General features: G+C 50.7%; 10 protein-coding genes across 10 annotated transcripts; 6 read left to right on the forward strand and 4 right to left on the reverse strand.

The window, feature by feature from the left end:
* Window positions 1-154: 154 nt before the first annotated feature.
* On the forward strand, window positions 155-1417 carry BROUX77_007344 (uncharacterized protein; the record flags this gene model as incomplete). Its single annotated transcript, XM_073752429.1, has 3 exons — window positions 155-566; window positions 659-813; window positions 884-1417. The coding sequence occupies 3 exons, from the start codon at window positions 155-157 to the stop codon at window positions 1415-1417; spliced, it is 1101 nt and encodes a 366-aa protein (XP_073601637.1).
* A 1272-nt stretch (window positions 1418-2689) lies between these two features.
* BROUX77_007345 (uncharacterized protein) lies at window positions 2690-3824 on the reverse strand (the record flags this gene model as incomplete). Its single annotated transcript, XM_073752430.1, has 3 exons — window positions 2690-3013; window positions 3079-3641; window positions 3716-3824. 3 exons carry the CDS (start codon window positions 3822-3824, stop codon window positions 2690-2692), a joined length of 996 nt encoding a protein of 331 aa, XP_073601638.1.
* A 1307-nt stretch (window positions 3825-5131) lies between these two features.
* On the forward strand, window positions 5132-5639 carry BROUX77_007346 (uncharacterized protein; the record flags this gene model as incomplete). The annotated part of the gene is made up of 2 exons (XM_073752432.1): window positions 5132-5510; window positions 5587-5639. 2 exons carry the CDS (start codon window positions 5132-5134, stop codon window positions 5637-5639), a joined length of 432 nt encoding a protein of 143 aa, XP_073601639.1.
* A 641-nt stretch (window positions 5640-6280) lies between these two features.
* BROUX77_007347 (uncharacterized protein) lies at window positions 6281-8498 on the forward strand (the record flags this gene model as incomplete). The annotated part of the gene is made up of 3 exons (XM_073752433.1): window positions 6281-6418; window positions 6618-8043; window positions 8113-8498. The coding sequence occupies 3 exons, from the start codon at window positions 6281-6283 to the stop codon at window positions 8496-8498; spliced, it is 1950 nt and encodes a 649-aa protein (XP_073601640.1).
* A 61-nt stretch (window positions 8499-8559) lies between these two features.
* BROUX77_007348 (uncharacterized protein) lies at window positions 8560-9648 on the reverse strand (the record flags this gene model as incomplete). Its single annotated transcript, XM_073752434.1, has 5 exons — window positions 8560-8723; window positions 8790-8882; window positions 8944-9030; window positions 9138-9306; window positions 9379-9648. 5 exons carry the CDS (start codon window positions 9646-9648, stop codon window positions 8560-8562), a joined length of 783 nt encoding a protein of 260 aa, XP_073601641.1.
* A 521-nt stretch (window positions 9649-10169) lies between these two features.
* Window positions 10170-12005, forward strand: BROUX77_007349 (uncharacterized protein; the record flags this gene model as incomplete). The annotated part of the gene is made up of 3 exons (XM_073752435.1): window positions 10170-10257; window positions 10437-11828; window positions 11893-12005. The coding sequence occupies 3 exons, from the start codon at window positions 10170-10172 to the stop codon at window positions 12003-12005; spliced, it is 1593 nt and encodes a 530-aa protein (XP_073601642.1).
* Window positions 12006-13146: 1141 nt separating this feature from the next.
* On the forward strand, window positions 13147-17531 carry BROUX77_007350 (uncharacterized protein; the record flags this gene model as incomplete). Its single annotated transcript, XM_073752436.1, has 2 exons — window positions 13147-13506; window positions 13581-17531. The coding sequence occupies 2 exons, from the start codon at window positions 13147-13149 to the stop codon at window positions 17529-17531; spliced, it is 4311 nt and encodes a 1436-aa protein (XP_073601643.1).
* Window positions 17532-18088: 557 nt separating this feature from the next.
* BROUX77_007351 (uncharacterized protein) lies at window positions 18089-18803 on the reverse strand (the record flags this gene model as incomplete). Its single annotated transcript, XM_073752437.1, has 2 exons — window positions 18089-18535; window positions 18615-18803. 2 exons carry the CDS (start codon window positions 18801-18803, stop codon window positions 18089-18091), a joined length of 636 nt encoding a protein of 211 aa, XP_073601644.1.
* A 1821-nt stretch (window positions 18804-20624) lies between these two features.
* BROUX77_007352 (uncharacterized protein) lies at window positions 20625-20944 on the forward strand (the record flags this gene model as incomplete). The annotated part of the gene is made up of 2 exons (XM_073752438.1): window positions 20625-20742; window positions 20805-20944. The coding sequence occupies 2 exons, from the start codon at window positions 20625-20627 to the stop codon at window positions 20942-20944; spliced, it is 258 nt and encodes an 85-aa protein (XP_073601645.1).
* Window positions 20945-22022: 1078 nt separating this feature from the next.
* On the reverse strand, window positions 22023-23748 carry BROUX77_007353 (uncharacterized protein; the record flags this gene model as incomplete). The annotated part of the gene is made up of 4 exons (XM_073752439.1): window positions 22023-23110; window positions 23184-23311; window positions 23389-23583; window positions 23639-23748. 4 exons carry the CDS (start codon window positions 23746-23748, stop codon window positions 22023-22025), a joined length of 1521 nt encoding a protein of 506 aa, XP_073601646.1.
* Between the last annotated feature and the right edge of the window lie 2653 nt (window positions 23749-26401).

The following is a 26401-nucleotide window of genomic DNA, read 5'->3' on the forward strand; positions in this document are numbered from 1 at the left end:
TGGTGTTTAGACAAAATACCTTTTTGTTGGACTTTGTGCCCCACTTACAACAACACAACAACAATCTCACGGTGCCGGAAGCCAACATCATCGGCCTCAATTCTGCATCCCCGACAAGGCCATTCTTCTCTAGATCTCTTGCTGAGCCTTCAACATGTCAGACGACGAAGCCGACCCTGAACTGTTGGAGCTCCTCCGCCAGCATGTTCACGGCAAGCCGAAAACTACTGATGAACCAGACACTGGCGTGCTAGAAAGCGTCGAGTATGTGTACAACGACTCCATTGATGTGTCCATCGATATGCAATCGACGAAACGCGCGGCTGAGTCCATCTACTCACAAATGACTGCCAAAAAGTTCTCGACCGACTCGTGGACGGACAACGAGCTGCATCCCAAGGCCAAGGATGAGAAGACGCTGGCTTTCATTGTGACTATGGATTTGCTAAACTTTTGCTTCTGGAGCGAAAAGAACGAGGAGGAGAGATTTGGTATTGAGTATCGGGGAAAGAAATGGACTGGATACTGGGGACTAGTGGCTGCGTTGCAGAGAGCACTTGATGAAGGTGAGCTAGGAAAAAGGGACAGAAACTCCAAATAGAGATGTCCAGAGTTTTCTGGAAAGAAACAAAAAAGCCACGACTAACAACACCTTCAGATATCCCCATCACTAGTTCCGACTTTTGGCAAAATGAGGCTGAACTTGATCTCGACATGATGAAGCACATCTTCCGCAGCGCCACCGATGAAGAAGACCCGCTTCTGTCATCTCGTCTAGCCATTCTTCGTGAGGCGGGAATGGTCATGTACGAGGTATGTCGACAGCTTGAGACTATATTCTTTTTTTTGTACTCTTGGCTATCCTCTCTAACCCCCCTCTTAGGACTTTGACTGCAGTTTTGAAAAGCTCATTGCCTCTGCCAATGGCTCTGCCGCGCGCCTGGTCAATATTCTCAGTGACCGTTTTCCCTGTTTCCGAGACGAAGCTACCTGGCCTGGCCGGCGCAAGCCTGTGCGCTTTCTCAAACGTGCCCAGATCCTGGTCGCAGATCTATGGGCCGCGTTTGGTGGCAAGTCCTATGGCGCCTTTACTGACATTGACCGGCTGACAATGTTTGCCGACTACCGCGTGCCGCAGATTCTATCCTCGCTTGGCTGTTTGACGTATAGTCCGCCGCTGTACGCCAAGGTGTGTGCGCGCGAGGAATTGGAGAGCCGCGGCAAGTATGAGATGCAAATCCGCGCGGCAAGTGTGTGGTGCGTCGAGTTGTTGCGGCGCGAGATTAAACGCAACCATCCCGATACGTATATCAATGCGGTGCTCATTGACTTTTACCTCTACGATACAATGAAGCAGATGGAAGCTGCCGGGACGGAGACGTTACCGCATCACCGAACCAGGAGTGTTTGGTATTGAGAGAAGGCATAAGAGCATTTGTACATAGAGGCAGACTTATACAGTGCAAAGATGAGATACATGGACCACCATTTCACCTATAAACCACCACGGGGCTCAATAAGACACAGGGCGTTACCTGTGTAACCGTGCCTCAACCTACACAAGCTTACAACTTACAGGCCTGTTGTGGATTGACCAACGTATCCATAAATTCAGTGTCCATAGCCGTGCCTTTGTCCCGTATTTCCCCCAATAAGGTTGCAAAGGGTTCAATCTGAGGATTCAATCCGAGACGGCGGGCGCGTTCCCAGCACCTTGAGCGCGTGATGCCGATACCCGGCCATAAAGAGGATATATACCTGTCAGCAGCCGGCGAGTCCCGTGACATTTTACGCGACAGAGACTTGCCGTACCCCCCTCATAAGGAGTTCCCTGCCCAAAATGTTTATCGACTCCGCCTGCTGACAGGTTCTTTTTTTTTTATCGTTTCGTCTGAATTTCTGTGAGCTTCATGCTACACTTAAGGTCTCGTGTTCCGGACTTAATAACTCTGCTCTTGAGGCCAAAGTCGAGCAGGCGCCGTTGCAGCGATGGTGCTGTTGATCTGGCCAGTGTCGGTCGACAGGCGAAGGCACGGCATTGAATGGTCATGTTGAGTTTATTTAACCGTGTTGTGTGATTTGAATCAGGGGTTCGTGAGTCGTAGTAAAGACATTTACGTAAGTTTCTCAAGTTACGCGGTCGTTAGATATTATATACTATGTACGATACATGTGGGATAATGTGAGAAGTAGTCCAAATCTTGCGGATAAAAGTAGTATATGAGTGAATCAGACACCAACCCGCGATTACGTTACTCGCGTCATTGGTTCGGATCACCAAGTAATGCGTAAGAGATATCCGCATGTTACAAGAAACTAGTGTCTCAATTAGACACAGATAGGTGAGGGGCGCGAGAGCTGTGAAACAGGACATGACCTAATTGTATCGGCCGCACACAGCACTCTGCGAGTTGTTTATATCCAAACTCCAGCAGAAGGGGAATAATAGAAAAATAGAAGAGTGGACAAGTGGTAGGAAAAATAAACAAAAAGAGACATCAAGAGCAGATTGGCAAAAAAGCAAGGCCTGCCTATCTTTGGATACCCGTGGGATTACACATGCCTCTCAATTGATACCAAGAAGAAATAGAAACGCTGCAGAAAAACAACACTTGAAATAGAAACCAATAACGTCGCAACAAAAGCCAAGGCCTCAGTAAACAACGGGCTCACGCGCAACGGGGACATTCTAGTATCCGTTTACGGCGGGCCGTTGAGAGTTGCGGCTTATCTCGCGGTCAGCGGCAGGGCTGATGGGCCGGCTGCCTTGGGCGTTGCTCTCCTTTAGAGCCAGAAGTTGCTTGGCACGGAAGGTCTCGTAGTGAATCTGCGAAGTAGTCTCAATAAGATCCTGGAGGTGCGTGCGCAGCAGGAAGTTGCGCAAATAGACAAACTCGCAGTGGTTTTCGTCTTCGACATTAATGACACCCCAGCGGTTCTGGCGACCACGGACCTGCTTGCCGTTAACAATGATGGACTTTTCCGAGCCGACAACTGCAAAAGGGATCAGATCCTAGAATGGTGTTAGTATGGACTTGGTGAAGATGGAAAACGAGCTGAGGAGTCAGTGGGACGAACCTCAATCTGGGTGTTCATGGCCTTTTCTTCCTCGTCAAACTCCTCGTTGTCGTAGGGGTACATCTTGAGGTTATGGAAGGCGAACTCTTCCTTGATGCGTTGCTTGAAAACCTGGCGCTCCTCCAGGGTCAAGGAATCAGCCTTGGCAATGACGGGAACGACGTTGACGACATCCGATAGCTTCTTTAGCACAACAATGTCGAGGGGCTTGAGGGTGTGGCCCGAGGGCTGGATGAAGAACAGGCAGCAATGAATACGGGTGTCCTGAATGTAGCGTTCACGCTGGGCAGTAAGCTCCTTGCGCAGGTAGGCCGAGTGTTGGTCCTTGATATACTTGACGATGGGGTCCCAGCAGCGATCATTGTTAATAATATCTCCGTAGCCGGGAGTGTCAACAATGTTGAGGCGCAGGCGCACGCCGTTTTCCTCGACAATATGGGAGACAGCATTGATCTCGGTGGTGGATCGAATGGGCTCGTCAGGCAGCATGCGGCCCTTGGAATCGATCAGGTGCGAGGCGAACATGGTGTTGACCAGAGTTGACTTTCCAAGACCGGTTTGACCTGGAAGGGGGAACAGTTTCATTGTTAGAATCCATGGCTCTGGGTGGCGGACATGATGGAGGGGCTCAACGTACCGACGCAGATGACATTGAACTGGAAGCCACGCTTCAGTAGCTTCTTCTCGATCTGGGAAGTGATGCTGTCGAAACCGACGTGGCTCTTTGGGTAGATGGTGGCAGCCATTGTGATGAGCTGATTTTTTTGGGCTGGTGCGTTGAGCGTGAGAGAGAACGAGTGGACGATTGTGGTGGTGATGGCAGAGTGGCCTGGTGTCGTGCGTGGGCAGAGCTTCAAAAGGGGTATCGTGAAGAATAAAGGGGACACGGCGAATAACGACAGAACGGGGAGCGAATGGATTCTGGCGTCTGGCGTCGGTGCAACAATTGGGTTGGATTAAAAGAAATAAAGACACGACCGGATGAGCACACAACGAAATGGTAAAGAAGAAGAGGGAGGAGGAAAAGGAAGAGGAACGGCTAGGAAAACAAGGAGACACGGAGACCAAAGAGGGACCAAAAAGTGGAAGGAGTGCTTGCTGAAGGCAGGGAAACTGCTAGCTAAACCACCTGTACAAGTACAAGTGTGGTACGTACAAATCCGAATACAAAAGCAAGTACAAGTACAAGCGTGCACTATGAGCCACTACCTAGACAGTGTGCAACGCTGCATATCTGCATATCCGTGTATCTGTAACTATGTACACACGTATGTATATACCACCAGTACACCGAGACACAATCACCACCGCTGATACTCATAACAAGTCTTGACTTGCTCCCCTTCACCCTTCGCTGGCCTCCTCTCTCTGGGATTACGATCACTCATTCACTCATTACTGCTGTCCCCCCCCCTTCTACCCCCTAATTCTCCTTCAATAACCCCAGTCTCAGGGGTGACCATCCTTTGGCACCTTGTTTGGCTTGTTTGGTTTCTGGTTCCTGGCTACTTAATTCATTCATCTTACATACTATACTAACTCTGGCTGGCTTTACTTGTGAAAGGGGAAACGAAAGGGGTCTTCTGGTCGTGGAGAGAAAAGCCGTCCGTGCACGCCCATCCAAACATGATTGGCCGCCAAGCCGGGGTGCCAGACCCAACCCAGAACCTGCCGTTTCCCTCAACGTCGATCGGGTTTCTAAGTCGCGCGCGACCACGTGACCTCAAATTTGCCAGTTCTGGGGCTTTTGGATTTTGGAGTACAACCAATATATGGGGCTGCAGATTCTCATCGCAAGGCTAGCCATGATGCACCCAGCAAAAAAGTAAAGACGGTCTTTACCATGAGGCAAGGTACGACTACAACGATATCTCATTTCAGCTGTGATATAGGCGTTGCCTGAATCCCGCCAATTGTTCTTTTCAGGCCAAGGGCTTGACCTTGAACCACGCTTCAATTGCCTCGCTACACCCTCTCGATCGCGATATTTGCCCAGCCCCTCCCTCTGACCAGCTCAGTCCTGACCTCGCTATCTCGCGGCATCCCAACCACGATGGCGGCCGTCAATCAGATTCGCCTGGCCTCTGTAGCCTCAGCCGCTCTCCCACGCCTGACCTCTGGGTCCCTCTTTGCTGCGTCATCATTGACTGTACCCGGCTGGGTCAGCATCTACGCGCACACTCTGAAAATGACGATGCCATTCCTACCCTCAATATCGGTACCGTTACCAGGAATTAGCATCCGACTGCCGTCGCTACAGGACATTTGGGAGGGGGTTCTAAAGGCAGTACCGAAGAAGAAGACGTCTCATATGAAGAAGAGACACAGGCAGATGGCCGGCAAGGCTCTGGAAGATGTCAATGCGTTGTGCACATGTCCGGGATGCGGCAACACCAAGCGCATGCATCGCCTTTGCCCGCATTGCATGAAGCGTAAGTATCTGTTCAGCCCAAGTCAACCATGAGGGGTGTAAGCCGGTATCTGTGTTCATTCTAACTAGAGCCATAGGGATAAACGATGTGTGGAAGAAGGACAACCCGTCGGGCACTTTTCTGGAGTAGACCAGCCAAATCTGACGTTTGCTGGTGAAAGTGATCTTTGTGGAGGAACTGTACATTAAATCATTGTTCTTGGGCGCAACAGAACGTCTGCAAGACAAAGAGGAGGCAACGCGCGCGGCGAGAAGGGTGAAAGAGTGGTGTCTTCCCATAGACTCTGTATACTACTATATGTTTTCAAAACAAATCCAATCCACCACGAGCTTGAAGCCTATTTCTCGCGACGCGTCTGGGACAATCGGGAAGATCTGTGAATACAAAAGTAAATAAGATCACCAGAACTTTGCATTCGATCATGCGAGCGACACGCTGCCAGGCGAATGTGTCTATAGGACCTGCTTCGGCGTATTGTGGCGCTCACCACAGGAATGTGGCTGGGTGTGGCGATAGCTACAACAATCCGCCCTGAGTTTAAGCTTCCTCCAGGTTCTTTGTCCGCAAGTTATCATTCCGTACAACTGCTTCAGAGTTCGCTGGCTTGACATTTTAGTTCAGCACACACTTCTCTTTTACCAACTCTTCTATCCCATCTTCCGCCTTTTTTTCATCTCACGACATATTCGCTATTGTCCCTTATCCGGGCCAATCCCAGCGCGTTGGTAGTCCAAAAAAATAATTCGGATAAAAATCAACAATAATTCGCCATGGCCACCGGCGACGTGATTGCGCCGGTAGTTGGCGCTGTTGATGCTGCCCCCCAACCAATGCCACCATCATCACTACAGCGAGATATTCACCTCAAGAAGGCTCTGGGGGTGTCACTCAACTACAAAATCAAGGAGGTAAGTGAAAGCTGCCATTTCCTCGTCTTCACTAAGACGACCTTGTCGCCATGTCGTCATGTGGCGCATCCGCCCCTCGTCGCCCCCGTAGAGTGACTGCATGGCATGCTACTACGTCTCTGTCAATATTCAACACCCGCATTCACATCCAATGGTCCTATTTGCAGATCTTCATTTTCTAACCGAATGTTTGCCCCAGTCTCGCGTTCTCATGGTCGGTGCTGGTGGCATTGGATGTGAGCTCTTGAAAAATCTGGTCCTCAGCGGCTTCGCCAACATCCACATAGTCGACCTTGATACCATCGATCTCTCAAATTTAAATCGCCAGTTCCTCTTTCGACACGAGCATATCAAAAAGTCCAAGGCTCTAGTTGCTAAGGAGGTTGCGCAAAAGTTCAATCCCAACACCAACATCACAGCCTACCATGCCAACATCAAGGACTCAGAGTTTGGTATCAAGTGGTTTAGACAGTTTACCCTTGTGTTCAATGCTCTTGACAATCTGGAGGCCAGGCGACATGTCAACAAAATGTGCCTCGCTGCAGATATCCCGTTGATTGAGAGCGGCACCACAGGCTTCAACGGCCAGGTACAAGTCATCAAGAAGGGTGTTACGGCCTGCTACGACTGCACGCCAAAGGAAACACCCAAGACGTTTCCTGTTTGTACGATTCGCAGCACACCTAGTCAGCCAATTCATTGCATTGTTTGGGCCAAGAGTTATCTTCTCAACGAGATATTTGGCGAAAGCGAGGATGAGTCCGCCTTTGACCATAGCAAAGACTCCGAAAACTCGGCTGAGATTGAGGAGTTGCGCAAAGAGTCTGCGGCATTAAAGGCTATTTGGAATTCTATCGGAAAACTTGAGTTCAGCAAATTGCTGTTCACCAAGGTCTTTGACACTGATATCCAACGACTCTTGTCTATGCAGGACATGTGGAAGGGCAAGCGTGCCCCTGTGCCTCTCAATTTTGATCAGTTGAGCGAAAACTTGGACGTTTCCCAAACGGATAAAATTCTGAAGAGGGGACAGGATACTTGGTCTATAAACGACAACGTCGCGGTCTTTATGGATAGTCTCGAACGTTTGGGCAACAGAATACTCAACATGAAATCTGACAATTCGGAGGAAAAGCCATGCATTACATTTGACAAAGACGACAACGACACTCTCGACTTTGTTGCATCAGCCGCTAACCTGCGCGCACATACCTTTGGCATTCCCACCAAGTCACGTTTTGATATCAAGCAGATGGCCGGCAACATCATTCCTGCAATTGCCACCACCAACGCTATCTCTGCCGGCTTGTCGGTCATTCAAGCCCTCAAGGTTCTACAGGGCCAGTTTGACAAAGTCAAGGAGGTGTATTTGACTCCATTTGCACCCAACCGGCTGTTGGCGCCTGACAAATCCCGCAAGCCTAATCCCGATTGCCCGGTCTGTAGTCCGTTCCAGGCCCTCATCAACATTAACTTCAGCACTGCGAAACTATCAGACTTGGTAGATGGTTTCCTTCGAACAGACTTGGGTTATGGGAACAAAGATATTGTGGTCAACAACGATATTGGCCCTCTTTATGACGCAGATGAGGACCAAAATCTGGGTAAAAAGCTTTCTGAGCTCGGTGAGTTTACCCTGGCATGCTTGTAGCCCACAATTAATTCCTCTATGGCTATCTACTAACTATCAAAAGGTATTAAACCGGATTCTTTCCTAACTATTATTGATGAGGATGATGACAACACCTTTGTCAATGTAATCCTCAATCTCCAGGAGGGTGAGGCTGGCCAGGCAAAGCCAATTGTCTTGCTCCCACATACTGTTCCTACCATACCTCTTAAACCCAAGCCTACCACGGCCGCCAATGACGACGATGATGATGATGGGCTTACGGTTCAGGAGACTGTGCCTAGTGGGCTCAAGCGACCCCATGATGATGACTTGACAGAGGTGGTAGAAACCAAAAAGGCCAAGACTAGTGTTGTGGCTTCTGCAACAGCGGATTCGGATATCGGCGTGGCAGAAGACGTTCAGACTCTAGATGAAGACGACGATGGCGTAATTCTCATCGAGGATTAGAATGCGGAGAAGTGATATCTCTTAGTTTTTCTTGTTGGCCATGCTTTTATACCTTGAAACTTCAAACTATACCAGCACTCAAGCCACCATCCAAATTCAACGTACAGTTGTTGGCGTACTTGTTTTGGACGAGGAAGAGGGCCGCATGTGCAACTTCATCAACGGTACCTAGGCGTTTAAGCGGGATAGATTGGGTGAGGGAGGTGGAGGTCGCAGTGAAAATGTCTTTAGGGCCGCACTTATCAGCTCAAACGATATCTGGGCTAGGAGGGGAGGGAAGGGAAACCATACCAGAGACCATTTTGCTTTCAATATAGCCTGGGATCAGAGCATTTACACGCACACCTTGCGGACCAAGTTCTGTAGCCAAAGCCCGAGTGAGACCTGGGGTTTGTCAGTAGCTGGAATGGCAGTTCCATTATGGGGTCTGTGGCAAGGTACATACCAAGAACTCCAGCTTTGGATGCCGCATATGCGGAAGCCCCGCGGCCACCAAGAAGGGCAAGCAGGCTGGAGACGTTGATTATGCATGCTGAAGACATTGTTTCAATATAGTTAGCATGGACATGCACCATCTAGACGCAGTTACACTGAGCCAAAAACAACTACGTTGAAGCTCAAGAAGTCTAGGGGGCTTACAGTCACCCTCGACCGATGCCCGAGCTAGGGCCCGTGAAAAATACTTGCAGGCCAGCATCGTCCCGACCAAGTTCGTGTTGACCACTGCTAAAAGATCTTCTTCTGGCGCGCGCATGAGCAGGCTATTTTGCGCAATGCCAGCAGCATTTATAAGGATATGCGTTGGTTCCTTGCAAAACGTTAGTTGATTGGTCTTGATTGCATTCCCGTGGTGATGCTCCCATATGCGCCACACACACACCTTTGTGATCTGCTGCACCGCCGCTTTGAGGTCCTTCAATTGCGCAATATCAGCGGGATATATCTTCACATCGGTCTTGCTTCCGTCATGCGCCGCGCCCGTGTGGTCTGTTGTCCGCAGCGTAGAAGCGGCATCCTGCAGCGCAGCGGCGCGCCGGCCGAGAAGCGAGAGCTGCGCGGCGCCAGCGCGGACAAGGTGCTGGGCAATGGCGAACCCAATGGCACCGGTAGCGCCGGTAATAACGACGTGTTTGCCAGCTATGGATGACATAACTCTCAAAACTAGCTGCCATTAGCTGAGTGAACCATTGGATGAACTGAGGTTGACTTGATGAAGGGTTAAAATGGAGATCATTTGCCTGGTTAACCCTAACGTGTCGGAGTCGGACTTGTGAACGCAAAAAGCCAATTTGCACAAATTACATGTGACTATAGTTCAAAGTCAGTGCCAAAGCCCCTGTAGTTTGCGCTTAGGAAATTAAGAAAAACCCTGGATACTGTGCCAAGGCCTTATAACCATGCCTTTAAAGTGACGATGACCCCTCTGTATTCTCACACCTGGCCTCATACCGCCTTTTGTATGATTGGCTTTCTCTTCTCATCAATGTTTCTTTTCCTCGAAACAACCCCGTTGCGCTCTCATCACCCACCCTAGAATATCTTTAAGCGGCTGCCTTTGTTGTAGCTTAATTTCTTCAGTGAGCGTATTCAGTGCTGATTTTTGGTCTTATTTTTCTTTTCAGTTGTCTTTAGCCCACGTTCATCAGCGCCAACCTTCGTTCAAATCAGAACATGGTCGGCTCAGAGGTGGCCCAGAGTCCCCTCGTGCTGTCGTCCAAGCCCGAGGTCATTGATGCCGGGCTGCGTAGCCAGAATCACTGTGAGTTAGCACTGCACAGGCGGGGTAGCCGCAAGATCTCTACCACTCTCGTAATCGGACCGCAAGGACTGGACCGAAGCCGGACATTGGAGTCAGCCTAGGATCTAATTGTGTTATCCTACACCTTTCCCGACCCGTCCGACAGCCCGCGCTAACCTCTCCGTGCTCCTCCGTGCCAGACCGAAAAGCCCTGCCGCAATGGCGCTACTCGCTGCGCCAGAAACTCATCCCACTCGTGCGCTGGGAAACGCCATATCTTGCCGCCTTTCAGAAATGGGCTCGGTCGCCCTTCCTCGACAGCTACTTTGCCATCACGGCTAACCTCGGCACACACACATGTTTCATGATCGGCCTGCCCGTATTGTTCTGGTGCGGATTCGAGGCCTTCGGTAAGGGTCTTGTGCATATGCTTGCAGGTGGTGTCTTCTTCTCTGGCTTCATCAAAGATCTCTTGTCGCTTCCGCGCCCACTCTCGCCGCCGCTGCAGCGCATCACCATGTCGGGTAGCGCAGCGCTCGAATACGGGTTCCCTTCTACACATAGTACAAATGCACTTTCGGTCGCTGTGTATTCACTCTTGACGCTATGGAGTCCAGAAAACAGCTTCTCAAACTCGACAAGTCTAGCATTGGAGCTTCTATGCTATTTGTACGCGGTCTCAATTGTCATTGGTCGTCTGTACTGCGGTATGCATGGTTTCCTGGATGTCATTTGTGGTTCTCTGCTGGGTATTGCGCTTGGCTGGCTAGAGTTTACATATGGCTCATGGGTAGACCAGTACATGTATCAGAGCTCGTGGCTGGCCCCCGTGCTGACTACGCTCATAATTATTGCCTTGGTCTGGGTGCATCCCGAGCCCGCCGACGACTGCCCATGCTTTGACGACAGCGTCTCATTTGCTGGCGTGGTAATTGGCCTTGAGTTTGGTACCTGGGGCTATGGTCGGGCCGGATTTGATGTGCGCGCGCCCATTTATCAGTCCGACTATGTGGCTGATATCATGGCTCTTGGCTGGCCCGTGGTTGCCGCGCGATTGGTCTTTGGTGTGCTTGTGATTCTTGTTTGGCGCGAAGTTACTAAACCCACAATGCTGCGAGTACTGCCGCACTTCTTCCGTCTCATTGAGAAGGCCGGGCTTATCTGGCCTCGGCGCTTTTTCACATCGGCTTCACAGTATAAATATGTCCCTGGAGGAGCACAGCTTGACACCGTATTCCCGCGTGTATCCGATATCCAGGACGTGGTGCAGACAATCCGCCACCCCAGTCGCGGCAGATCAGTCTCTGTTGGCCCACAGAGCGCGGCGGACGCATACGAAACACTAGCGTACCGTGAGCGTAGGCGGCGCGAGAGCATGGATAGCAATGACAGCCGCAGCGGAGATGCCCGTGTGGCAGTGGCGGCCGTCTCATCCGGGCTGCAAATTTCGGGGCCCGCTGCCGTAGAAACAATCCGGGATGCGCGCGTTGGCAGCGAGTGCGAGATGAGCGACGGTGAGGTCTTTTTGAGGCTAGTAAAACCCCGTGTCAGATACGATGTGGAGGTGGTCACAAAGCTTGTGGTATACACGGGTAAGTTAGCGAGACTGATGTCAAAAACACTTTGTGATCAGGAACTAACACGGAATCTATTTAGGCATTGGTTGGCTCAGCACGTGGACTATCCCTTTGATTTTTGAGATTGTTGGCTTAGGGCTGCAGACATCGCCAATCTCCCAAATGCTGATGGCGAATGCGGTAGAAGTGTAGCAGTAGAATAATATGTGTATATAGTTTGTAAGAGTAGTACGTATATGTGCTAGAAAGAGAACGAGAGTGTATACAAACATGTCTGTAGTAGCACCGGTAATACAAGTAGTAGCCAAGTAGTACAAGCAGATGAATGAATATGTAACAATATGTGAATCGATACATAGTTACATCTAGGTCTTATTGATTGATTCTTGCTCTTGTTGTTGAAGTTCTAGTGTTTGATAGTTATGTGCAATATGACCGTATATGTTATTGCTATTACTTTTTCAAAGTCTCGCAGGATGTTGGTTGCTCCGAGCGTAGATGTACAGTATCAATCTTATCAGATCTCAAAAACCACGTCATGTGATGTCTTCCGTTATCAATCTATATGACTCAGCAGCAGTGCATGGATAGATGTGGCCGTGAAATTGCATGTTGATCGAACCATGTGAGGGGCGCTTAACGAGGGGAGGCAACAGGATGTTTGCGGAAGAGCGACCTTCCCTTGGGAAAGGAATTACAGCACACCGGCAGCCTGCAGTCACTGCAGAATAGAGACCCTTGTAGGCATCCAGGCTCTGGTTGACCTCTCTCTCTAGGCATCTTCGGGTCTTCTAGCCCCCCCCGTAAGCGGTTTCTTCTGAAATTTACAGGCGCCTTGAAGCTGTGGCCCGGTCTTTTCTCCCTCCCTCTCTTTTGCCGTTGTGTTTCCCTCTTCTGTCTTTTCTTCCATTTTTCTCTTCTCAACATCGACGTTTCGACTCTTTTATTCCCATCGGCTTTTTATTATTTTAATTTCTTTTTATTTTTGGCTCTTTTTGCGCGCCGTGAAACTGATTTACGACTATCACCAAGAACATCAGACTCCGATTTCCCTTCCGCTATCCGTTGCTCAGTCTGCTAAATGTAGCGCTCTGTAGACGGGCTTGGTGATCTTCATCTTCTCGGCCTGCTTTCCGACTCGCCACCACGACTATCGACTGCGGCTCTTGGACCCCAACCTCGTCTTACCTACAGCAAACTCGTGAGCCAGTGTTACTCTTGTGTTGGCTTGTCCAGCAACTACACAAGCGCACCGTGGCATCGGCGACCGCATCCGCCCCAAGCGTCACTACTTTTCTGGGTCTACCCCCCGCCCCAGCCGATCGCGCTTATAATGTCACCACTAGAGCCCGGACATCTGCGGCCACCGTCGGTCCCTGCGCCCGATTGTTCCCCTTCGGCACTTCACACTACAAACACTTCTCAGTTGGCCGGCGAGACCTCAGGCGAGACCCATAATATCCAACACACTCCCTTCATCGACAATGACGACGATGATTCAGAACTCAGCGATTGCGACGAGGTCAGCCCAGACCTAAATACAACAGAACCCTCAGATGCTACCTCTCAGCTGCCACCAGCTACCGAGGGCGATGACGAAGAGGATATTGGCCAAGTGCTTCCCGATGAATGGTCTGGAAAGGTGCCCATCTTCAGGCCCTCCATGCGCCAGTTCAAGGACTTCAAGAAATTCGTGCGTTCCTCCCCTCCATGCTCCCTATTACCTTCTAGAGTTAGTCGCTAATCTCTTTTTTTTTCCTTCTATAGATGGAAGCTGTCGATTGCTATGGAATGAAGTCAGGAATAATTAAAATAATTCCTCCGCCCGAATGGAAAGAATCGCTACCGCCCATTGACGATCTGGCGAAACAAGTGCGCGTGCGCAACCCTATCAAACAGGACATAATGGGCTCTTCCGGTACCTACCGCCAAGTCAACTTTGTTCACGGCCGAATATACAATATCCCACAGTGGCGCAATCTTTGCGACCAGAGCGAGCACCAGCCGCCGGCGCGCAGAGGCGAAAGAAGGGCAAATTTTGATAAGCCGCGGGTTGCTGCGCCGCCATCGACGACCAGACCTACCAGAAGGGCGCAAGCAGAATCTACAGACTCATCTACAAATCGGAAAAAGCGTGGACGGCCACTCAGCCGGAAATACCGCATAGGCGCTGCCACCGGCGTTACCGTAGAGACCGAGTCTAAGACAGAACATGTAGATGAAGTTGATAATAGCAGCACAAAGCGCAACAGCAACGGGAGCAGTAACAGTCGACCTATCACACCAGTTTCTTCCAAGGGCGACGAGCACGACAGCGACCAGGCTATAAAAGACCCTGCAACGCCTACCGAGCCTAGAAACAACCGGGCTTCGGAACCCCACATGGCCCTCTCCGAACGCGCCGCCACAAACAGTGCAACTCCAGATCAGGTCCTGGCATCAATAGAAGATGAGAATCCAGCCACTTCTCCCGTCCCGACCAGTACTAGGTCAAAAGGTCACATAGGCGCTGCCACCGCTGTCGCAGAAACTACACAGTCCACTTCAGCACGGCGCAAGTTCAGCAGGCGTGAAGCCTCGGCGAAAATCGACGAGGAGGCTTTCAAAGACTTCGACTACAATATGGATATCTCCGATTTCACCCCAGAGCGCTGCGCAGAGCTCGAGCGCATATACTGGAAGACACTTACATACGCCCAACCCTTGTATGGTGCCGATCTCATGGGGACGCTATTTGACGAGTCAGTGGAGCAATGGAATCTGAATAAGCTGCCAAATTTACTAGATGTGCTCGGCACAAAGGTGCCTGGCGTCAACACTGCCTACCTCTACCTTGGCATGTGGAAGGCCACTTTTGCCTGGCATCTGGAAGACGTTGATCTGTACAGTATCAATTATCTACACTTTGGTGCGCCTAAACAATGGTACAGCATCTCACAGGCTGATGCGCGACGATTTGAAGCCGCCATGAGGACGATCTGGCCGCAGGAGGCCAAGTCCTGTGACCAATTTCTCCGTCATAAAGGATTCCTCATCTCGCCACAGCATCTCAAGAACCACTTCAATATCACTGTCAACAAAGTGGTTTCGTACCCTGGCGAGTTCGTGGTGACTTACCCCTACGGCTACCATTCCGGCTACAACCTTGGCTACAATTGCGCTGAGGCTGTCAATTTTGCCCTAGACACGTGGCTCCCTATGGGAAAGATTGCTAAGAAGTGCGAGTGTGCCGAAGCGCAAGACAGTGTGTGGGTTGATGTGTATGAGATTGAGCGCAAGCTTCGCGGTGAAGAGGATGTCGAGTATGAGTATATTGAGGTTGAGGTAGATGATGAGGAAGACGATAGCGACAGTGACAACGATCAGATTGCGAGTGGAATTCCTTCACCCCCTGATTCTAGTCACGGAAGCAAGGCATCAACTTCCACCAAGAAGCGCAAAAGGCCGAAGGTAAAAGACGAGAATGCACTACCGACTAAGAAGAAGGTGCGTGTTCAGGTTAAGGTCAAGCCTAAATCGCGCGTTGAAACTGTGTGTTGTTTGTGCCCCAACGATATTCGGAGTCTTGATGTCCTTCCAACCGATGATAGCCGCACGGCTCACCGCATGTGTGCACGATATCTTCCCGAGACATACATCGATGAGGCTGCAGATGGCTCTGAAATCATATGTGGGGTTGAGGCTGTTATGAAGCTGCGCCATGACCTTAAGTGTCTTTTATGTCATTCCAAGCGTGGTGCCTGCATTCAATGCACACAAAACGGCTGTACTAGAGTCTACCATGCAACGTGTGCGGCGGCCGGCGGTGCCTTTGTTGAAGAAGGTCAGGTGCCAGTATTCGGCCCCGATGGCACCGAGTACAAAGACGAGGCGTTTGAGTTTAGTTGCCGCTTCCACCGTGTCCGTCGTGACCGCAGTCTTACAGGCTATGACCTGGAGTTGAGTCAGCGTATAGGACGCACAGCTGCAGCACTTGTACCCGGAGATATTTGCCAGCTACAGCTTCACACCAAGGACGTGTTTGCTGGTGTTGTGGTTGAGAACAGAGCCGACGAAGAGATACTACTGGTGGAGTCAATCCCGAACAAAGAGCTGCTTGAAGTGCAGTGGAAGTGGCTCGTTGTCCCCGACCCTGCCGACTTCCACTTGCCCAAAGCATCAGCCATAGCAGTGTCCATGCCCCGGTCTAAGGCGGCGCGTGATGCTCTCAAGGCAGTACGTGGAGACGGAGCTGCGCCTCGACGTGATGAGCCGTTTATTGACGGCTTTACGTGGGGCGAGTTCGTAGCCTACCATGATGTGTGCAACCCAGAGCAAAAGGCCGTGGACTTTGCTGATAAGAATGGAAGGCCACTATGGCACTTTTTGGGTGAAGAGTCTACAGATTCTCGTGCGCAGTACAGCCGTGTCCCAAGCGTCAAGCTACCAGACTCTGCTGCAGATTTCCTTGCCTCGATCCCAAGACCGGTCAAAGTGAAGAAGCCAAGGCCGGTCAAGGTAGCCACGCTGCTCCCGACTATCCCCAGACCCAATCACATCTTTGCGCCTGTCCTAGCTATGCCACAGATATCCAGTGTCGGTGTCCCACAGCCATTTATGGCAATACCGCAACAACACCAGCCAAAAGAAGGCTTCTTTCCGCCGCGTTTAGCGCCGCCTGTGCAGCAAAATGGTCAACAACAGCCCTCACCTCAACCTCCAGTAGGGGACATACGCTTCCAACAGCCACAGTTGGCGTATACCCCCCTGCCCCTGCCCCTGCCGGCAACGTCTGCCCCCAGTGCCCCGTCATTTCTCGCTGCGCCTTTACAGATTCAGAAGCTTCAGCAGCGACCAGTCCCCCCGCCAGCACGTCCAGTGTACAATTATACGCCTGCGACAGGCCCGTATGTGCACTTCCCACATCAAAACACAGTGAACCAGCAGAGGCCTGCTGCTCAACAGCCTTTGATGCAGCATAACCAGCAAGTCCAGTTTGCTCTTGCTCAACCCCAGCTTCAGTCTCAACAACAATCTTACCCACAGGTTCAGGCTCGACCCCAGCCACGGCTTCCATACATTCCACCCTCACAGGCCTCGCCTCAACCGATATATCCGCAAACAAGTCTTCAGAGACCTGTTGCGCCGACCATAGCACCGGCTATTGCGATACAACCTCAGCCTCAGCCTCGGCCTCAGTCTCAAATCCAACGTCCAGTGTCCACTCATCCTCCTACCCTCGCCCCTGCTCCTGCTCCTGCTCCGGCTCCGGCTCCGGCTCCGGCTCCAGCCTCGGCTCCAACAGCTGTGCCCACCACACACACCACACCCCTTACACCGCTCAAGCAAACCCCTGTACCGGTGCCAGCTAAGTACTTAACGGCCCCGGTATCAACACCAGCTGCGACTTCAATCATACCTTCATCATCCGCCCCGGGTCCATCGGCCCCCATGTCCCCTCCTTCTTCTACCACTTCCACCCCCAACGCGCCGCCGAAACTACTAAAGCCGCGCGCCGTGGGAACAGAAACCCCACCGCGGGTCTCGACTACACCAATCCCTGTGCCGCGCGTGCCTGGCATGATGGTTGAAAAGGCGCGCGCGTCATGTGTTGCAGCTCCGTCTGTGCCGGTGCTGGCAGCCGCTGCCGAGGGAGATGAGCTAGCTGAAGTCCCTCCTAACTCCATGGGGCTTGTCAGCGATGTCCTTTTCCACCTGCGCCGGGTTGGTGGTTCATGATAGAGGGCATATGCAACTCATGGTCTCTGCTACAATTCCTTTTTGATTGCCTTCGTCTCTACTCACTTCTACTATTAGTGCCCTGATTAGCTTGGTTTAACAGAACAAGCCAACCTTGTCTAGAATTGCAGACACTCTCTTTTCTTCCTTCCAATCCATCTCCTCCCCCGAAGAAGATGTTGATTCTGCTCGGGGTTTTACTTTAAATACCCCCAGAACTGCTTTGTTTATTTTTGTTAACTAGTTATTCAAACCCCATTATGTTAATAAGTCCAATTTTCTTTCTTGTTTCAAAAAGTTGGTCTCTATTGTTGGAGATTCTACAACTCATTCGGCATGGGTGTTTTCTGTTACTTGGGGTTATCGCAATGTAGGGTTAATTGAACATATATAAGCACCAAGAACATGTCTAATATTGTTATTTTTCAAAGAACTTGTGATGGGCTCTTACGAAACATTCTAAATTGAGGCTACCGGTCGATATGGAAGTTCTGTTCGTGTAGGACTAACTGTCTACAGCGCCCCTTTTGTTGTAACTTGCTTGTAGTCTCTTGCTACTATCCCTCAGAAGTCTTCTCATCCTTGGCTGGGTCTGGTGGTGACGGCTTTTCCGTCCGCAACTCCCTGCGAACCAACTCAACTTCGACTACCGGGGTGCCATCGGGGATTCTCCCCTTCAGCCTATCACCGTCCAGGTCAAAATATAGCGCCCAAACGGCACCCTCTTCGGCCACGGCTACGAAGCCCTCCCAGCCCAGCAGCGTTAAGCGTCGATCCTGACGTGTACAGTCAAACGGGCCAGTCAGGTTCCCTTCGGAATCGCTCCGTACGCCGAAGCGTAGCTCGCGTGAGCCGCTATGCACATATACCCAGTTCATAATTGGCGCAACGTCGGTGATAGTCGATACTAGGCCTGCGTGCCGCGTGTCCGGGTATGGTAGAAAGTAGCCAGCGAAGGGGTGGCCGAAGGGGGCGGCATGGTCGGTACCAGTATCGATGTAGAGCTGTAGGCGGGGTTAAAGTGGTGAGTATTGGCGTAAGGAAAACGGGAAGCGGGGGAAGACGGTGCAATGGATAACGTACCCTGCCACCGAATAGCACGACACGGCGGTCTTGGAGGAGAGCACTAAACTTGGAACTCTTTGGACAGTGAACAACAAGGTGGTTTTTGCGCGAGCGATTTTCTTCGCGTCGGGCCTTTGCCTGTGCATGGCGGATGCCCTCGGCAGCGCCAAAGATTACGCCAAAGCTAATGAGGGTTTGAAGAACCATTGCAAGAGATGCACGTCTACTAGAAGTGCTGTCATGATAGAGGCAAGGCTCGGGATGGTAATCTAGAAGGGTGCGATGTAGTAAAAAAAAGAAGACCGGTGTACCGTGGGCACAGGTATCCAAATGACATGATGTTGATGGTACAGCAGAGTTTCTGGGACATGATGCCAAGGGCTTTTGAACAGGGACAAAGCCGACGTGGCCGCGCGCCTTAGTTATTGGTGCGCTGTTGTGTGTCGCAGAAGCTACGGTGCTGGGCAGCCGGATCAGGTCATAAATGATGCCATAAGTTTGGGCTGGACTTGGGGAGGTGGAGATGGGTCGTTCCGCGCGGCGGTCTGGGTGGGTACACAAACAAAGAGAAAAGCGGCAGGAAAGCTGGAGATCATAGGCACGCGTTGGAGTAGCAAGTCTTTTACATAATGGCTGCATCTAAGCTGGCAGGACGGTTGGCAATAGAATACTTGTCCATGTTGTACCGGCTGCGGGCCCTGCGCCACATGCAGTCTCTGTATGCCCAGGCCCGAGTGGGCTGTCACACCAGTACCAAAGCGATGCCTGTATTCGGTCTTCTTCCAGATGAACGGAATCAGCTTACGGAGCGGGTATCAGTCTATAAGCCGTCGGGTAGAGGTGTGCAGGTGTGTGTGGGTAGCACACCCGCTGCTGCGAGGAAGTAGTAGCCGTGGCACAGAAAGCCAAGCTGGAAGAAGGGGGGGTTCTTTGATGATGTAGGGGAAAGGTCAAGCCCAGCGATACTGCATGGGGCCATCTTACTATTTATCCCGGCTCCGAGACAAATGAGAAGAACCGAATCGCCGGAGGAACGGCAGATCTTTCGCAGAGAAAAAACAAAGGAAACCCCGGCTTCGAAGTTCGGGATGTAGAAAACTAATTGAATGAGAAGACAGACCGTGTAACCCAGAGTGCAATGTATGGCCATGTGGAGGAGCCAGTTGCAAGGCCTACCTTTGTGGTATGCAATTGAAGAGTTATGTAGGTATAGAGTGGCAGTATCTCACAGCAGGGCTGAGGAAGCACAGACAATGCAAAAGTGGTATGGACTTTTGGTAGCGAGTACTAACGCACTTCATAGTGAGGTGAGCTGAAATCTTGGAAGCAGATTGTACTCGGTATCTTATACGAACAGTCTGTAGAATGTTGCTGGTGTTGCAGGGTTTCTCTGTTGACCATACCATTTCTGTTGTGCACCCAGCCGCTGGCAGGACACCACGTTCAGGAAATGAGTAAAACATGCCATCTAGCGTTACGCAGCTCTCGCTTTTGGGTTGTGTCTACATGCCCATGAGAGGTGTGTGCTTGACAAGGTTATCATTACCACTGGTGTCATATTCGGAAATCTTCTACTAACACAGGTACCAAGACTAACACAAACTGATCCTCTGGAACACAGCAAGTGGAATTTTATCCTTTCAAGTGGTAGTTTTGACGCTCGCTTTCCTTGGGCTGCTTGCAAGATGGTGATACTGCGCTCCGTAACATGCGACCGGCCCAGTCTATTTTTTACTTGTTGCAATCTTTGTTGAGATGTGACTGTAACTAGTACATGGATTGTATAGACCTAGCAGTGGTTGTATCTGAAAGGGTGGAGGAGTCATGAAGATGAGTAAAAGAATGTGATGATGCTCAATGGTGAGAGTAAGTGTGCTCACTCTAGATATATAAGTGTATCCCCCGTCTCTGATTATGAACCTCTTTCTCTTTCCTTCTTAATCACCAGCTTCTAAAGCTTTACCCTTAGACCAACACCAATATCACTCACTCTTCAACAATCTTCCACGCTTCTCACATTTATTCAAAATGTCGTCTCCTGTCATCCCCAAGATTGGCACTGAGTCTCACGCCCACAACTCTGCTGGCGGCTTCCAGAACAACATCTCTATGCCTAACCTCTCCGGCCCAGCCAATGGAATTGTCGGTAAGTGTTTTATGAAGTACAAAAAAAGGGGTTTAGCTAAGCCATTCTTTTCTTTTTCGCAGGAAACCTTCTCAAGGGCCCTGTGAGCAAGGACGGTCAGCTTAAGGATGCTGCTTTGATGGTTGGCATTAAGCTTGACCTCGAGGCTGAAGTTCATCTCACGGCCCGTGTCCGCGGTGACATCTTGGTTGGTCTATACTAGCAAGCAGACAGTGCCGATGTGCTGTATGAGGAGGAAAGACAAGAATTGGGAACTATGAAGGAACCTGGGAAAGACTATATCAGCAATGGCAATAACGATGTTGATGAGCTTTCTGATGTCATGCGAGTGATGACACCAGTGCCTAGCGAAGGACAAGGTATGTGTGATATAGGAAATTTGGTGTCCTCTTTTGGCTCTGTTCAGACTGCTGCTACTTCGGTAGCTTCGGCTAAACCAATTTTGGCTTCCACATCTCCTACTCCACCAGCTAGCCCTATCGCTGAAAAAGAGCTAGTACCGTCCAACATCAGGCAACAATATTCACCAGTACAACTTCCAATACCACTGTCACTGTCACCACAATCAACACAGCCATCGACCTCAGTCAAGGTGCCCACAGAGGAGAATCTTCTATCTGTGAGCCACAGCACTAGTACGGCTATTACCAGACTAACCGAGAGGGGGAACCCTAAGGCGAAGGAAAGGGGTAAGGGGAAGAACAAAGGCAAAGACAGAGGAAAGAAAAGCAAGGCCAAAGACGAAAATACGAGCGTGGAGCGCACGAGTTCGACGGGCTCAATCAGAAGCCGGCTTCTAAAGCGGCGCTTCCGGTTCTTTTAGGGTTCGTGCAGTCCAGTTGTTGGAGTCTAGGTCTTGTGTCAAGACAAGTCTTTTCTTAAGCTTAGGTCTATTTAATGCAGTTGATTTCGTGTTTCTGTTAGTTCTGCTAGTTTCGTCTCTCGTTTTCAACACGTCAACATTACTACAATACCCAGCTATAATGGAGATCGCGTGCACATGAAGAAACAAGTTGTTGAGTTGTGTACTTGAAGTTTAGTTGCACCAGTTGGCTTGTGTCACGAAGAAAAAGTGGAACAAGGCGGCTCTCAGGTTTCCGGAAGCCGAAATCCTGAAATTCTCATATATTTAATTGCACACACTGTCGTAAACTGGCGGTTTCATGCATATTAGAATAGGCTGCTGATATTTGATTTGTATTCACTCTCCTGGTTACTAGTGCGTACTACGTCATCTTTGTGTTCAAATAATGGTATAAAAGCTCGGCTATGTAATATCTTCATGGCTTCCAGCGCAAGAGAGTGAAAGACGCCGCCGGGAACTCAAATTTCTCCTGAGTCCATGTGATGCTAGATTCAGAAACCTCAACATCCCGCGTCTTCACGCCCAGACCTGACTTGGCCAAAACATGATGCACGGTGACCTTGGAGTCCTTTGCAATGCCTCCCAAGGCTACATTCAGTGCTTTAGTTTCATGTATGTTGACTACAGCCAAATTCATGGTACCATCGTCATTCTTGGCGGCACTAACATCCAACCAGGGCATGTCCATAGTAGTCTGTACCCACGCCGGTTCTGTTGGCCCTTCATACGCGCCGCACCGCAGACCGACAGCAACAGTACTACCGCGCATGTACTTGCTGAACAGCAACAGAGGCCACCAGCTAGGCTGCTTGTCCAGGCCGGTCGGCGTTGTCATCAGAGGCGAAATAACATTGACGCTCTGCGCAATGTTCGCCATGCCAACGTGGCGCGCCTGGCGCACAAACACGTTAAGCCACACGGCGACGGCCAGCGCGTCCGACAGCGTGTACGCCTCCTCGCCGCCCTGCTCGCCCGGCGCCCGCACTGGGTCCCATACATTCCATTCGTCGAAGCAGATGGTCGCCCGTGGCACCGTCGGCGGCACGTTGTTCTCGATGCGTGCCAGGTCAATCAACGACGCCGTGATCTGGATTGCGCGCTCGGCTGACAGCGGCGCTGTGACATTGGGAAGGTGCGACGCCGAGGCCGTGTAGATGTGGATGCTGTGCATGTCGACAAGAGCTTTGGCCTGGTTGCCGGCGAGGGCGTGCGGCTCCCACTTGATGCACTGTTTGAGCACGTGCGTGTCCCATGACGACAGTCCCGTCTCACCGCAAAGAATAAGCTTCAGCGAGGGGTCTAGCAGCTTGAGCGCCTTTGCCCACTGCCACGCCTGGTGTGCATATTGCTCCTTTGTCATCTGGGAGATTTGCCAAGGACCCCACATCTCGTTGCCGAGAGCCCAGTACTTGACGTTCCATGGCTTCTCACGGCCGTTTTTGCGACGCAGGTTGGCGTAGTATGTGTCGCCATCCGAGTTGCAGTATTCAACCCATGCAAGAGCTGGTTTGTGCGGCCATTAGCATCACAGTATTCCACAGGCAGGAAATGGCCATCGCCAAGTTTCAAAACTTACCCTCGTCCAGCGTGCCTGTGCCAAAGTTGAGGGCAAAATACGGCTCGGTGCCCACAATCTCACACCACTTGAGGAACTCATCGGTGCCAAACTCATTGGTCTCAGTGCCAAGCCAGGCCAGCTCAGGTCTTGAATGCAGAAGAAAAAATATTGAGTCAGCATGGAGAGAAGTCCTTGGGCCAAAGCATGTTGCAAATCAACTTACCTCTTGGGTCTCTTGTCTTTAGGACCTACGCCATCTAGCCAATGATATGTAGCCACAAAGTTTCCACCGGGATACCGCACCACGGGGACGTTCAGCTCTTTCATTGCCTCGATGACGTCTTTGCGGAAGCCATTTTCATCAGACAGCGGGTTCCCCGGGTCGTAAATGCCGCCGTATATGCAGCGGCCCATATGCCTAAGACTGTCAATGGGGTGTTCATAGAAGCCTGAGAACAATGCGCTATACTTACTCGGTGAAGCCACCGTAGATATTGTCATTGATTTTGGCCGTTACCTGGTCCGCGGAAATGGACAAAGTAGCTGGCTCATCATCAGCAATGCGGGAAAAAGTGATAGTCATCGTGTATTACAAATCTTGCCACGAAATATTAACAGCCAGATGCTCAATGAGAAAAACAAGGCTGGACAGAGAAAAATAGAGAGGAAAGACAATGGGTCGAATAGTGAAAATAGCTGAACAATCAGACCCTGAGGCACTGGCTGGGCTCAACTTCTTGTATGACGAGTAGCGCAGGTTCAAGCGGCTGTACAGGTAGAGCTACGTGCTACTTGTCCACTCATCTGCTTACCTTGCCTACAAGGACTTGCGCAAACATTCATTTGGCCAGGTCTCAGCCGCCATGCTACCTGCCCCTGTGCTTCTATAGCGGCCGTTGTTCCGACCCAAAACTCGCATACGGACGGCCAACAAGTCATGTGAGTTCGCATGCATCCCTCGGCGAAGGCTTCCTCCTCCTTTTGCTCCTCTTGCGACTGCACTTGGGGGTCTTCTCAACACGTTGAAAAGCCATGGTTGAAAAGGGACAGTGTTCCACTCCTTGCACTGATGTGGGTCTTCCATGCTAGAAACAAGGCGACATCCGACCATTAGAGCGCTTATAGGCTTTGGCTTATCGACAGCCACAAGTAACAAATTACAACTCTAGTAACTAACTAACTGCACGTAGTTATGCACTTGCACTCGTACTGTAGCCGTTATGGTCACACCTTTGCTCTCGTCCTTCCCGCGTCGGGATGCAATAGCCCCATGTTTTGAATGGTGCGTTTAAGCTTTTGGCCGTCTGTGTGTGCCATAAAAGCTTGAGCATGGAAGGAAGCGGGAGTCTCTCGGGGACGCTCTTAAGAAAGTCAGGGAACAGGAATCCATGGAGGATCTTGTCTGATGGAATGGCGGCTTCTGATTGGTGCGGCTGCTGTAAGTCGCTCTTTCTCGCTCCGACTAGGGAGTAGAGGCTAGTCTAAGACGCAGTTACCTAGTTAGTCATAGCCCAAGGTGGGGAAAGGAAGGAGGAGACTTTGGCGTGAGCGTTCCTTCCTCCTTTTCTCTCTGGACTTAAGGTTAAGACATGGACAGAAAGAATGAGTTTGAGAGAACAGATGATCGTACAGCTGCGTTTTTACCTGTTTGCATATTCCGTATTTCTTTTGGGGGGGAGGGGTGATTTTGCCTTTCCGGCTTCCACGTGATGGCCACTTTACGAGACTCGAACCGGGCGTAGGCGATAGGACAAAGCTATGATGATGAAATCGGGTTATTCAAGTATCGCGCATCTTTTGTTATGCGCAACATGAAGCGGATAGACACACATTTTATTTCCGATACGAAAGAAGGGTGGCTGGCTGGCTGGGTTATTCTTGTCAAGGAGATGCAAACCCTATCACAATAGAATATCTCGAGTCACCATGTTCTTTGACATGTTTCGGGTCGTGAATCTCGAGAAGGATATTGCAGTTAGCATAACCGACTAACTACCTATTTGAATTTGAAACCTTCCTGTTCTCGAGGTTGTCAAGTTGCAGTTGCCAAAGATATTCGGCTTGCACCGGCGTCGAGTCTACTGAGAGACGACAGCTTTTGCCTTTTCCTTTCCTTCTTTGCCGATGAATATAGAATGCACAGTTACCTATAGTTGCAAGGAGATCTTCGCAAGTAGTACACACCATAAGTTTAACTGGCAATCTTTGTCCTTGTTTTCCTTCTTACTTTTGCACGTATACTCGTACCTGGTGAACGACCAGATCAGAAACCAAGACAGAAAAGCAGAGAAACAAGCATCAAAGCCGCCATCCACAAAATCCCACAAAATACGTAATATAACGTCCATCAACTAACAGGCCCCCCTGTCTCACCATATCCGCTCCTACAGTATCCCTCCTCTCCTTTGTCGTCTCCCCCGCGAACTCGAACTGCAATGAAGTGAACAGCCGCCACATAACCCACGCGCTTCAAGTCTAGGAGGAAATGAAGATGAAGAGCCAGAGAGATGAAAGGTTGGGGAACCCCTGCCCCCCTCTTCTGGAAGACGGGCGGGTGTGCACTTGCTGGCGCTGCTGTTGTTGCTGTTGCGCCTGAGCTTCCCCGGATTCTGAGAGACACCACCTCGAGAAGGATTTCCCTCCGTCCTTTATGGCCCTAGCGCAAGCACATGGGACAGGAGGGAGTCGTTCCAGATCGAGAAAAACAGCCGCCAAAGTGGGAGTGGGTGCGTCCAGCCCCAGAAAAGCACCACACCAAAAGAGCCATGGACGAGGGGACGGGGCAGCTGTCTCTCTTGCGCTTTGGCTGTGTGTGGCCCTTTCCCCAGATTCGCTATTGTCCGCTCCCATCCTCATCCACGCCTGTCTTGTGCCGCTCTGCCGCTTGTCGCTTCTACAAGCACAAGCCTAAGCCCAAGCACATACTTCCTGTTCTCTTGCGTTACCGACTCCAGGGTTCATCTGACGTACGCCCTGGCCCTATATCGCCTGGACCACACAGACATGGATGTGCAGATGACATAGTTCAACACCAACAGACTGACATACATGAATACTATATAACAGCACTACCTCCGGTTGCATCTCCTCGCTCTTCTTTCTTTCCATCCCAGACTCATCAAGCTGTTCTAGGCCGATCCTCAGAACAATCTCTTGCTTGGTCGCCACTGTTCTGATCTCTTGTCTTGTCCATCTACACGTGGACACATCACTTCTAGAACCCGGCGTGTTGATCA

This window comes from Berkeleyomyces rouxiae (assembly GCF_048999995.1).
Source record: "Berkeleyomyces rouxiae strain 22BRR77 chromosome Unknown BrBRR77_ptg000012l, whole genome shotgun sequence".
In the NCBI taxonomy this organism is placed as follows: Eukaryota; Fungi; Ascomycota; class Sordariomycetes; order Microascales; family Ceratocystidaceae; genus Berkeleyomyces; species Berkeleyomyces rouxiae.